Below are 12,850 nucleotides of genomic sequence, written 5' to 3' on the forward strand. Positions count from 1 at the left end.
CTATCAAGGAGTGATTGCACTGATAGACTGATTCTGGCTGCTTGGTATGTTATATTTCTTATGCTAGTTGACAGATTGTTTATTTTCCCCAAGATCCTGATAGCCTTTATCATAGGAATTTCAGATTTGCAAGATTGGTTTGATTTCCTTTCTTTCCTAGCCCCACTATAGCCTTGGATAGAGCTTGCCTGACACTTCCAGGACCTTGTCATTAAAGAAGTAAACAACAGGCCATCCCGTTAAAGTAAACCATCCATCTGTGTACTAAGAGAAATTAATCATTTTGGCCTGTTTAGAATATTATGATTGATTCTAGGCATGCTTAAGCCCCATCATGGTACAAATTGGGAAAAGGAAATTGTGATAGTTAATTTTACTTGTCAGCTTGACTGAGCTAAGGGATGTCCAGATATGGTAAAACATTTTCTCTGGGTATGTCTGTGGGGATGTTACTGAAAAGAACAGCACTTGAATCAACAGACTGAGTAAAAATTAGCCTTCATCAATGTGGACAGAAATCATCTTATCCTTCTGAGGGCCTGAAGAGAACAAAAAGGTAAAGGAAGGGCAAATTCTCTTCTTGAGTTGGAACATCCATCTTCTGCTCTCGGACATCAGAGTTCCTGGTTCTCAAGTGCTTTTGGCCAGCAGTCTCCCTGTCCTCAGGCCTTTGGACTCAAATTGAACTATAGCTCTTGCTTTTCTGGTTCTCCAGCTTGCAATGGATAATTTGCTTCTTTCTAGTTGTCAGCTCATACATTTAACACTGATGTAAATATAATTGGATGTTTTGTGGGGAAAATTGTGCATTTCTGTTGGAATTAAAGGGGGGAGAGGGAACATATGCCATGTATATGGGATTGGAAACATCAATATTATAAAGATGTCAATTGTAATCTAATGGATCGATGTATTCAGTCCAACCTAATAAAAATTCTAGCAGGTTTTGTCTTGTTTTTGGCAGTCATATAGCTGACTGTATTATTTATATGGAAATATAAAGAGCTAAGAATAACCAAAGCAATATTGAGGAAGGAAAAAAAGCTTGAAAACTTAGGTTTCTAGATATCAAGATTCATAGCAAAGTTTTAGTAACTAAGACAATGTGGTATCTACGTAAGGATAGATAACAGATCAATAGGACATAATAGAGAATCCAGAAATTAACCCACATTTATACAGTCACCAGATATACAACAAAAGGTGATTCCGTAGTGCAGTGGGGGAGGGAATGATTCTTTCCATAAGTGATGCTGGGTCAGCTGAATAGTCTTATGGGGAAAAAAGTACTCTTAAACCTCTACCTCACAGACACATAAAAACCAATTCTGGTTGGATATTAGATATAAATGTGAAAGATAAAATGATTCAACTTTTAGGAATAACCACAGGATAATATCTTCATGACCTTAAGTTGGCAATATTTCTTAAAGAGTACCCAAAAAAGCATCACCACTGCATTGTACTATATTAAATCAAGATTTTTTGTTCATCAAAAGACACATTAAAAAATTTAAAAAGACAAGCCGGCATGGGGAAAAAACTTAGTAAGTGTATATCGGACAGAGCACTCATATCCGGAGTATACACAGAACTGCTAAAATTCAATGAAAAAAAAAAAACCCAGGCAAAATACTTGAACACATCATTCACAAAAGAGGGTATCAAAATGGTCAATAAACATAGAAAACGGTGCTCAATTTCATGAGTAGTCATTAAAATGCAATTTAAAACCGTAAGGTGATACTGTTAATTTCATTAGTATGTTTGAAATGAAGAAATCAGACGATGCTAGGTAACAACAAGGAAGTGGATCAGTCAGAAATCTCATAACCTGGTGGTGGAAATGTGAATCACCACGAACATTTTGGAAAGTACTTGGCATTAAATTACTAAAGCTGAACATATGTGCAATCTAAGAGCTAGCAATTTTACTCTTACATATACTTCCAACAGAAATGCACAATTTTCCCCCACAAAACATCCAATTATATTTACATCAGTGTTAAATGTATGTGCTGACAACTAGAAAGAAGCAAATTATCCATCAGTCATAGAATGTGTAAAAAAGTTGTATACTCCTGCAATCATATACCATATATCTGTGGGAATCAATGAGTAATATTACAGATGACTCTACAAACAATGTAGAGAGAAATAAGCCACTCACAGATGGATGCTTACTGTATGAGATTTCAACCATACAAAATTAAAAAATAAGTAATACCTAATCTATGTTGTTAGAAGCTAGGATAGTGTCCATCAACAGAAGAATGGATAAAGAAGATGTGATATACACACAGACACATACACACACATGCACGTGCAATGGAGTATTACACAGCCATCAAAAAGGAAATCTTGCCATTTGCAACAACATGGCTAGAACTAGAGGGTATTATGCTAAGTGAAATAAGCCAATCAGAGAAAGACAATTATCATATGATCTCACTGATATGTGGAATTTAAGAAACAAGCCATAGGGTCATAGGGGAAGAGAGGAAAAAATGAAATAAGATGAAATCAGAGAGAGAGATAAACTATAAGAGACTCAGTCTTAGGAAACAAACTGAGGGTGGCTGGAGGGAAGGGGGAGTAACTGGGTGATGGACATTAGGGAGGATATGTGTTGTGGTGAGCGGTGTGTGTTGTGTAAGGCTGATTAATGAATCACAGACCTGTAACCCTGAAACAAATAATACATTATATGTTAATTAATTGAATTTAAATTTTTTAAAAAGCTAGGATAGTTACTCATGGGAAGGAAGCAACTTGGAGAGAGCACAAAAGAGGCTTTGGGGGTGATACTAGCAATATTTGGTTTTCATGTTCTAAAGCAATGACAGTTTTTTTCCTTTTTAGCCTTTTGTCTCTACTATTTATTTTCTCTTGGATAGAAAGCAAGATGTTTGCCAGAATAAGCTTGTCAATACAAACATAATTAAGAAACCTAGAGTTGAGTCTCTAGCATCTGAATAATTTAAACTTATCTGAAGTGGTCTGCAAACTTTAGAAAAGCATATAATTAAAATTAAACTTCAAAAAAATATTTTAAAGGGTTATGTTTTTCAAAAATCATAGTACCAATTATTAAAAATCACAAAAGCACTTTGGTTACAATGCAATAAAACTAGAATTTATTTTTCTAAGATTTTATTTATTTATTTGAGAGAAAGAGTGAGAGCACAAGCAGGGGTGTGGCAGAGGGAGAGGAAGCATCAGACTCCCCACTGAGCAGGGAGCCCCTGAACCAGGGCTCAATTTCACGACCCTCGGATCATGACCTGAGCCAAAGGCAGACACTTAACCCACTGGGACCCCTAAAAACTAGACTTTAAAATCAAAACTTTACATAAGAGTCACTCAAACATTTGGAAATATAAGAACATAGTAGTAAATAACTAGTAGGTCAGGAAAGATAAATGTAATAAAAATACATAGAAAATAACACAAAATAAAAATAACCTAACATAAAAGATCTAGTCTAAGCTATTTAAGAGATAGATTCATGGCCTCAAAATATTACCACTACTATGAAAGAGAGATTGATTCCAAATTCATTTCGGTCCACTCTTTCATTCCCAGTGCTAAAAATAGGACTCATGTCTGTGAGACTTCCAAGTTCTCTGCTTCCTGCTAACAAGTTAAATAATGAAGGGAAAACCCACAGGAAGTAAGAAATAGTTGATAACAGGAAGAAAAAATACACAGGGAAAAGAGGAAAATCAAGGCATGGAAAGAAACTATTTTCTAAAGAATAGTGATGGATGATAAACTAAAACCTTCTTTCAACTGGGTGGTCAACTTGGGACTCATTCTTGGTCTGGTCTTCTTTGAGAAAATGGAATGTTTGGGCCTATCATTCATTACCTTGTAAGCCAGTGCATGAGAGGAAGGTAAGAATATAGGCTAGGCCCTTTCCTTTCCTAAAGAGCATGCCAATGTTGTCACATATGTCTGATACCTGAAGCATATGGATTCCATTCACTAAAAACACAAAGCACAATTGTGGTCAAACGATCATTGAGCTAATTCACCTCTGAGAGAGAAAGTCTGTTAGGCATTCTTTTGGGTTTCCCAAGTTCTACCCATCAGCAGTTTAAATATTCAGAAACTACTCAGCTGAACTCCTTGGAGAATAGCCATCACCAGGGCACCTGGGTGACTCAGTCTGTTAAGTGTCTGCCTTCAGCTCTGGTCATGATCCCAGGGTCCTGGAATTGAGCCCTGTATTGGGCTTCCTGCTCAGTAGAGAGCCTGCTTCTCCCTCTTTCTCGGCTTCTCCCTCCCCCTCTGCTTCTCTTCAGGCTTGTGCACGCTCGCTCTCTGTCAAATAAATAAATGAAATCTTTTTTTTTTTTTTTAAGATTTTATTTATTTGTCAGAGAGAGAGAGAGAGAACGAGCGAGTACAGGCAGACAGAGTGGCAGAGGGAGAAGCAGGCTCCCTACAGAACAAGGAGCCTGATGTGGGACTCGATCCCAGGATGCTGGGATCATGACCTGAGCCGAAGGCAGCCGCTCAACAAACTGAGCCACCCAGGTGTCCCAAATAAATGAAATCTTAAAAAAAAAAAATAGCCATCACCAAATTACACCTCAATATTTTTACCTTCAGCCTTTATGAAGAATTGATAGAAAATGTTTTTTTTTAATATAATTTTTTATTTTTTATAAACATATATTTTTATCCCCAGAGGTACAGGTCTCTGAATCACCAGGTTTACACACTTCACAGCACTCACCAAAACACATACCCTCCCCAATATCCATAATACCACCCCCTTCTCCCAAACCCCCTCCCCCCAGCAACCCTCAGTTTGTTTTGTGAGATTAAGAGTCACTTATGGTTTGTCTCCCTCCCAATCCCATCTTCTTTCATTTATTCTTCTCGTACCCACTTAAGCCCCCATGTTGCATCACCACTTCCTCATATCAGGGAGATCATATGATAGTTGTCTTTCTCCGCTTGACTTATTTCGCTAAGCATGATATGCTCTAGTTCCATCCATGTTGTCGCAAATGGCAAGATTTCATTTCTTTTGATGGCTGCATAGTATTCCATTGTGTATATATACCACATCTTCTTGATCCATTCATCTGTTGATGGACATCTAGGTTCTTTCCATAGTTTGGCTATTGTGGACATTGCTGCTATAAACATTCGAGTACACGTGCCCCTTTGGATCACTACGTTTGTATCTTTAGGGTAAATGCCCAATAGTGCAATTGCTGGGTCATAGGGCAGTTCTATTTTCAACATTTTGAGGAACCTCCATGCTGTTTTCCAGAGAGGTTGCACCAGCTTGCATTCCCACCAACAGTGTAGGAGGGTTCCCCTTTCTCCGCATCCTCGCCAGCATCTGTCATTTCCTGACTTGTTGATTTTAGCCATTCTGACTGGTGTGAGGTGATATCGCATTGTGGTTTTGATTTGTATTTCCCTGATGCCGAGTGATATGGAGCACTTTTTCATGTGTCTGTTGGCCATCTGGATGTCTTCTTTGCAGAAATGTCTGTTCATGTCCTCTGCCCATTTCTTGATTGGATTATTTGTTCTTTGGGTGTTGAGTTTGCTAAGTTCTTTATAGATTCTGGACACTAGTCCTTTATCTGATATGTCGTTTGCAAATATCTTCTCCCATTCTGTCAGTTGTCTTTTGATTTTGTGAACTGTTTCCTTTGCTGTGCAAAAGCTTTTGATCTTGATGAAATCCCAATAGTTCATTTTTGCCCTTGCTTCCCTTGCCTTTGGCGTTGTTCCTAGGAAGATGTTGCTGCGGATGAGGTCAAAGAGGTTGCTGCCTGTGTTCTCCTCAAGGATTTTGATGGATTCCTTTCGCACATTGAGGTCCTTCATCCATTTTGAGTCTATTTTTGTGTGTGGTGTAAGGAAATAGTCCAATTTCATTTTTCTGCATGTGGCTGTCCAATTTTCCCAGCACCATTTATTGAAGAGGCTGTCTTTTTTCCATTGGACATTCTTTCCTGCTTTGTCGAAGATTAGTTGACCATAGAGTTGAGAGTCTATTTCTGGGCTCTCTATTCTGTTCCATTGTGTTTTTGTGCCAGTACCATGCTGTCTTGATGATGACAGCTTTGTAATAGAGCTTGAAGTCCGGGATTGTGATGCCACCAACGTTGGCTTTCTTTTTCAATATCCCTTTAGCTATTCGAGGTCTTTTCTGGTTCCATATAAATTTTAGAATTATTTGTTCCATTTCTTTGAAAAAGATGGATGGTACTTTGATAGGAATTGCATTAAATGTGTAGATTGCTTTAGGTAGCATAGACATTTTCACAATATTTATTCTTCCAATCCAGGAGCATGGAACATTTTTCCATTTCTTTGTGTCTTCCTCAATTTCTTTCATGAGTTCTTTATAGTTTTCTGAGTATAGATTCTGTGTCTCTTTGGTTAGGTTTATTCCTAGGTATCTTATGGTTTTGGGTGCAATTGTAAATGGGATTGACTCCTTAATTTCCCTTTCTTCTGTCTTGCTGTTGGTGTAGAGAAATGCAACTGATTTCTGTGCATTGATTTTATATCCTGACACTTTACTGAATTCCTGTATAAGTTCTAGCAGTTTTGGAGTGGAGTCTTTTGGGTTTTCCACATATAGTATCATATCATCTGCGAAGAGTGATAATTTGACTTCTTCTTTGCCGATTTGGATGCCTTTAATTTCCTTTTGTTGTCTGATTGCTGAGGCTAGGACCTCTAGTACTATGTTGAATAGCAGTGGTGATAATGGACATTCCCTGCCGTGTTCCTGACCTTAGTGGAAAAGCTTTCAGTTTTTCTCCATTGAGAATATTTGCGGTGGGTTTTTCATAGATGGCTTTGATGATATTGAGGTATGTGCCCTCTATCCCTACACTTTGAAGAGTTTTGATCAGGAAGGGATGCTGTACTTTGTCAAATGCTTTTTCAGCATCTATTGAGAGTATCATATGGTTCTTGTTCTTACTTTTATTGATGTGTTGTATCACATTGACTGATTTGCGGATGTTGAACCAACCTTGCAGCCCTGGAATAAATCCCACTTGGTCGTGGTGAATAATCTTTTTAATGTACTGTTGAATCCTATTGGCTAGTATTTTGTTGAGTATTTTCGCATCTGTGTTCATCAAGGATATTGGTCTATAGCTCTCTTTTTTGGTGGGATCCTTGTCTGGTTTTGGGATCAAGGTGATGCTGGCCTCATAAAATGAGTTTGGAAGTTTTCCTTCCATTTCTATTTTTTGGAGCAGTTTTAGGAGAATAGGAATTAGTTCTTCTTTAAATGTTTGGTAGAATTCCCCCGGGAAGCCGTCTGGCCCTGGGCTTTTGTTTGTTTGGAGATTTTTAATGACTGTTTCAATCTCCTTACTGGTTATGGGTCTGTTCAGGCTTTCTATTTCTTCCTGGTTCAGTTGTGGTAGTTTATATGTTTCTAGGAATGCATCCATTTCTTCCAGATTGTCAAATTTATTGCCATAGAGTTGCTCATAGTATGTTCTTATAATAGTTTGTATTTCTTTGGTGTTAGTTGTGATCTCTCCTCTTTCATTCATGATTTTATTTATTTGGGTCCTTTCTCTTTTCTTTTTGATAAGTCTGGCCAGGGGTTTATCAATTTTATTAATTCTTTCAAAGAACCAGCTCCTAGTTTCGTTGATTTGTTCTATTGTTTTTTTGGTTTCTATTTCATTGATTTCTGCTCTGATCTTTATGATTTCTCTTCTCCTGCTAGGCTTAGGGTTTCTTTCTTGTTCTTTCTCCAGCTCCTTTAGGTGTAGGGTTAGATTGTGTACCTGAGACCTTTCTTAGTTTCTTGAGAAAGGCTTGTACCGCTATATATTTTCCTCTCAGGACTGCCTTTGTTGTGTCCCACAGATTTTGAACCGTTGTATTTTCATTATCATTTGTTTCCATGATTTTTTTCAATTCTTTAATTTCCCGGTTGACCCATTCATTCTTTAGAAGGATACTGTTTAGTCTCCATGTATTTTGGTTCTTTTCAAACTTCCTTTTGTGGTTGAGTTCTAGCTTTAGAGCATTGTGGTCTGAAAATATGCAGGGAATGATCCCAATCTTTTGATACCGGTTGAGTCCTGATTTAGGACCCAGGATGTGATCTATTCTGGAGAATGTTCCATGTGCACTAGAGAAGAATGTGTATTCTGTTGCTTTGGGATGAAATGTTCTGAATATATCTGTGATGTCCATCTGGTCCAGTGTGTCGTTTAAGGCCTTTATTTCCTTGCTGATCTTTTGCTTGGATGATCTGTCCATTTCAGTGAGGGGAGTGTTAAAGTCCCCTACTATTATTGTATTATTGTTGATGTGTTTGATTTTGTTATTAATTGGTTTATATAGTTGGCTGCTCCCACGTTGGGGGCATAGATATTTAAAATTGTTAAATCTTCTTGTTGGACAGACCCTTTGAGTATGATATAGTGTCCTTCCTCATGTCTTATTATAGTCTTTGGCTTAAAATCTAATTGATCTGATATAAGGATTGCCACTCCTGCTTTCTTCTGATGTCCATTAGCATGGTAAATTCTTTTCCACCCCCTCACTTTAAATCTGGAGGTGTCTTCGGGTTTAAAATGAGTTTCTTGGAGGCAACATATAGATGGGTTTTGTTTTTTTATCCATTCTGATACCCTGTGTCTTTTGACAGGGGCCTTTAGCCCATTAACATTCAGGGTAACTATTGAGAGATATGAATTTAGTGCCATTGTTTTGCCTGTAAGGTGACTGTTACTGTATATGGTCTCTGTTCCTTTCTGATCTACCACTTGTAGGCTCTCTCTTTGCTTAGAGGATCCCTGTCAAGATTTCCTGTAGAGCTGGTTTGGTGTTTGCAAATTCTTTCAGTTGTTGTTTGTCCTGAAAGCTTTTAATCTCTCCTTCTATTTTCAATGATAGCCTAGCTGGATATAGTATTCTGGGCTGCATGTTTTTCTCATTTAGTGCTCTGAAAATATCATGCCAGCTCTTTCTGGCCTGCCAGGTCTCTGTGGATAAGTCAGCTGCCAATCTAATATTTTTACCATTGTATGTTACAGACTTCTTTTCCCGGGCTGCTTTCAGGATTTTCTCTTTGTCACTGAGATTTGTAAATTTTACTATTAGGTGACGGGGTGTGGGCCTATTCTTATTGATTTTGAGGGGTGTTCTCTGAACCTCCTGAATTTTGATGCTTGTTCCCTTTGCCATATTGGGGAAATTCTCCCCAATAATTCTCTCTAGTATACCTTCTGCTCCCCTCTCTCTTTCTTCTTCTTCTGGAATCCCAATTATTCTAATGTTGTTTTGTCTTATGGTGTCACTTATCTCTCGAATTCTCCCCTCGTGGTCCAGTATCTGTTTGTCCCTCTTTTGCTCAGCTTCTTTATTCTCTGTCATTTGGTCTTCTATATCACTAATTCTTTCTTCTGCCTCATTTATCCTAGCAGTGAGAGCCTCCATTTTTGATTGCACCTCATTAATAGCTTTTTTGATTTCAACTTGGTTAGATTTTAGTTCTTTTATTTCTCCAGAAAGGGCTTTTATATCTCTCGAGAGGGTTTCTCTAATATCTTCCATGCCTTTTTCGAGCCCGGCTAGAACCTTGAGAATTGTCATTCTGAACTCTAGATCTGACATATTACCAATGTCTGTATTGATTAGGTCCCTAGCCTTCGGTACTGCCTCTTGTTCTTTTTTGTGTGTTGAATTTTTCCGTCTTGTCATTTTGTCCAGAGAAGAGTATGTGAGGGGGCAAGTAAAATACTAAAAGGGTGGCAACAACCCCAGGAAAATATGCTTTAACCAAATTAGAAGAGATCCCAAATCGTGAGGGGGGAGAAAGGGGATAAAAAGAGGTTCAAAAAGGAAGAAAAAAAAAAAGAAAAAGAAAGAAAAAAAAAAAGAAAAGAATTAAAAAAAAAAGAAAACACCTAAGAAAAATATAAAAAAGAAAAAATATATGTGTTAGATAAACTAGTAAAAAATCGTTAAAAAAGAAAAAGGTAACAGTTAAAAAAAAAAATTTACCCGAAGGCGAGAAAAAAAAACAAAAAATGAAAAAGAAAAAAATTAAATTAACCGCAAGACTAAAAAAAATCACAGGGCAAAAGCCATGAGTTCCGTGCTTTGCTTTCTCCTCCTCTAGAATTCTGCTGCTCTCCTTGGTATTGAAACCGCACTCTTTGGTAGGTGAACTTGGTCTCGGCTGGATTTCTTGTTGATCTTCTGGGGGAGGGGCCTGTTGTAGTGATTCTCAAGTGTCTTTGCCCCAGGCGGAATTGCACCGCCCTTACCCGGGGCCGGGGTGAGTAATCCGCTTGGGTTTGCTTTCAGGAGCTTTTTTTCCCTAAGCGCTTTCTGTAGAGTTCCGGAGGACGAGAATACAAATGGCGGCCTCCTGGTCTCCTCAGTGCGCGCTCAGAGAACCGCGCCCAGTTACTCCCGTCTGCCTGACCTCCGGCCGCGCTCCGAGCTCACCGAGCCTGCGACCGGTTCAAGGTCACCCCGAGCTGCAAGCTTACTGTCGGCTCTGTCTCTGCAGCTGGCTTTCCCGTTCCAATACCCGCAAGCTCTGCGTCACTCAGACAACCCCGATCCTTCTGTGACCCTGCGGGACCTGAGGCCACGCTGACCCCGTGTGGGCTTTGCCCCGGGTAGCCTCTGGAGCGATGTCCCTCAGCAGAACAGACTTTTAAAAGTCCTGATTTTGTGCGCGGTTGCTCCGCCGCTTGCCGGGAGCCGGCCCCTCCCCCCGGGGTCTATCTTCCCGTCGCTTTGGATTCACTTCTCCGCCGGTCCTACCTTTCAGAAAGTGGTTGTTTTCTGTTTCCAGAATTGCTGTTCTTCTTCTCTACGATCTGCCGATGGATTTTCAGGTGTTTGCAATCTTTAGGTAAGCTATCTAGCTGATCTCCAGCTAGCTGAAGTAGTCTCGGCCTGCTACTTCTCCGCCATCTTGACTCCTCCCCCGATAGAAAATGTTTTAATAAGAATGTATGTCTGCATCTCCTGGAAAATTAAACTGGAAGACCTTGACATTATGTCTCTTAGTAGTTCTTAGAGAAGTCTTATTCCTGAACCATTCCTGAAGGTCTCATTCAATTTCTCTCCCTCTGATCCCCAATCCCCCCAGACAGAATTAGTTCCTCCTTCAACTAATTGCCATAGGATTTGATGGGCATTTATATTAGAGCATGGAATCAGAGTCCCAAAGAGGGACTCTATAATACCTCTATAATGGATCTGCATCTTTATACTTCTGCTGCCAAGCTTAGTAGGAGGGAAGCTAACATTTATTTGAAAGCTTGCACTAAGCATTGTTATGAGCTTTCACGGATCTTCGAGGAAGACATTCAGTAATTTTAAAAAAATTTGATTGAAAAGGGGTGTCTGGATGGCTCAGATGGTTAAGCGTCTGTTTTTGCTTATGTCAGGATCTTGGGGTCCCTACATCAGGCTCCTTACTCATTGGGGGTGTGTTTATCCTTCTCCCTCTTCTCCCCCGTCCCCCTCATGTTTTCTTCTTGGGATCCCCTCTCTCTCTCTACTTCACCCTGTTCATGTGCATGCACACATATGTGCTCCCTCTCTCTCAAAGAGACAAATAAAATCTTTTAAAAAAATAAACAAAATCTGATTGATGAGAACTGGGTTTTAATCCTATGAATAATTTGGTATCTTCAGCAGAACTGGTGTATTTTCTCTGATCAGACAGTGAGAAATATATAACTCATTTTCATTTTGTTTCATTTATCTTGGCTACCAGGAAGCTCACCCTCAAATGTTATGTTTAAATGCAGAAACCAGCTTCTCCCAAATTCCTGGTATATTTACCCCTTCTCCTCCTATATGTGGTTTATGATCTCTGTTATTTTTTAACTGACTTGCCATATGTCTGATTTTATTTCATGTTACCCCAAACCCTTTTTAGAAAATGCTGGAAATAGACATTGCCTCTAAAAGCAAATTTACAAATATGTTACTAGATTTCATTCAGTTTGACTGCAGAATCAGTTCAACAGTATTATAATTATTCTAATTTACCTCATGTTTTTCAATAATCATTTCATCAAAGATGTTGATATATATATTATCTTTTATTTTAGATAAGCTTGAGAAGCTATAATCATGTCCAGGTGAGCTGTAAATAAGAAAAACATATGTAAATGCTTAATTCATTTTATGAGAGCATTATACATAAAGAGCCATAAAATTACTTGTTCTTTACTTTTATAAAGTATAAGCTAAGAAAAAGCTATGTGTTTTGCAGATGACTGTTATCTTTCATTAAAGACAGTATGCGCTTTGTAATTTATCTTGTCTCTCTCTTAAGGTAATTTGCATGAAAAATAAGAATACTTAAATTCAAGCAGAAAGACTTCCACTATAGCCATTCATTGCAAACAAAGCATCCAAAGTATGGTGTATTAAGACTTTCCAAAAACCTTAAACTCTGCTACTTTCTGCTAGCTCCCATATATAGTTAAACTGTTCTTTTGCTCTCAGCTAAGAGATACAACTGTTTAACTACAGCACTTATTCTCTTTCCCATATTTATTTTCTCCAACTAGAAATTGGGATAGTGGAATGCATTGTGCAAGCTGTCTGTTGATGGCTTATTTGATTGGACACATTTTTGGAGGTAGCTTCCTTCACTCTTAGCTCCAGCTTGTGCATGGAAACTCGAAACTTGATCAAACTTCTAACAACTAAGAGAAGTTAAATAACTTGCTTAAGGTAATGCCACCAGCAAATGACAAAGCTTGTATGTGAACTCAGTTCCAGCTGACTTGAAAGGCCAGGCTCTTTTCACTATACCATCTGCCATTGATATTACTTACTGAAGCTTGCT

The 12,850-nt window shown here is 38.5% G+C and overlaps 1 protein-coding gene across 1 annotated transcript in view; it reads right to left on the reverse strand.

The window, feature by feature from the left end:
- CC2D2B (coiled-coil and C2 domain containing 2B) overlaps positions 1 to 12,850 on the reverse strand; it is a 118,455-nt gene that overhangs the window by 24,503 nt on the left and 81,102 nt on the right. Inside the window, exon 25 of the mRNA XM_059169342.1 lies at positions 12,043 to 12,139. Coding sequence (XP_059025325.1) covers positions 12,043 to 12,139 — 97 coding nt within the window. The remainder of the gene's footprint in view (positions 1 to 12,042; positions 12,140 to 12,850) is intronic.

This window comes from Mustela lutreola, chromosome 4, assembly GCF_030435805.1.
Source record: "Mustela lutreola isolate mMusLut2 chromosome 4, mMusLut2.pri, whole genome shotgun sequence".
Taxonomy (NCBI): Eukaryota; Metazoa; Chordata; class Mammalia; order Carnivora; family Mustelidae; genus Mustela; species Mustela lutreola.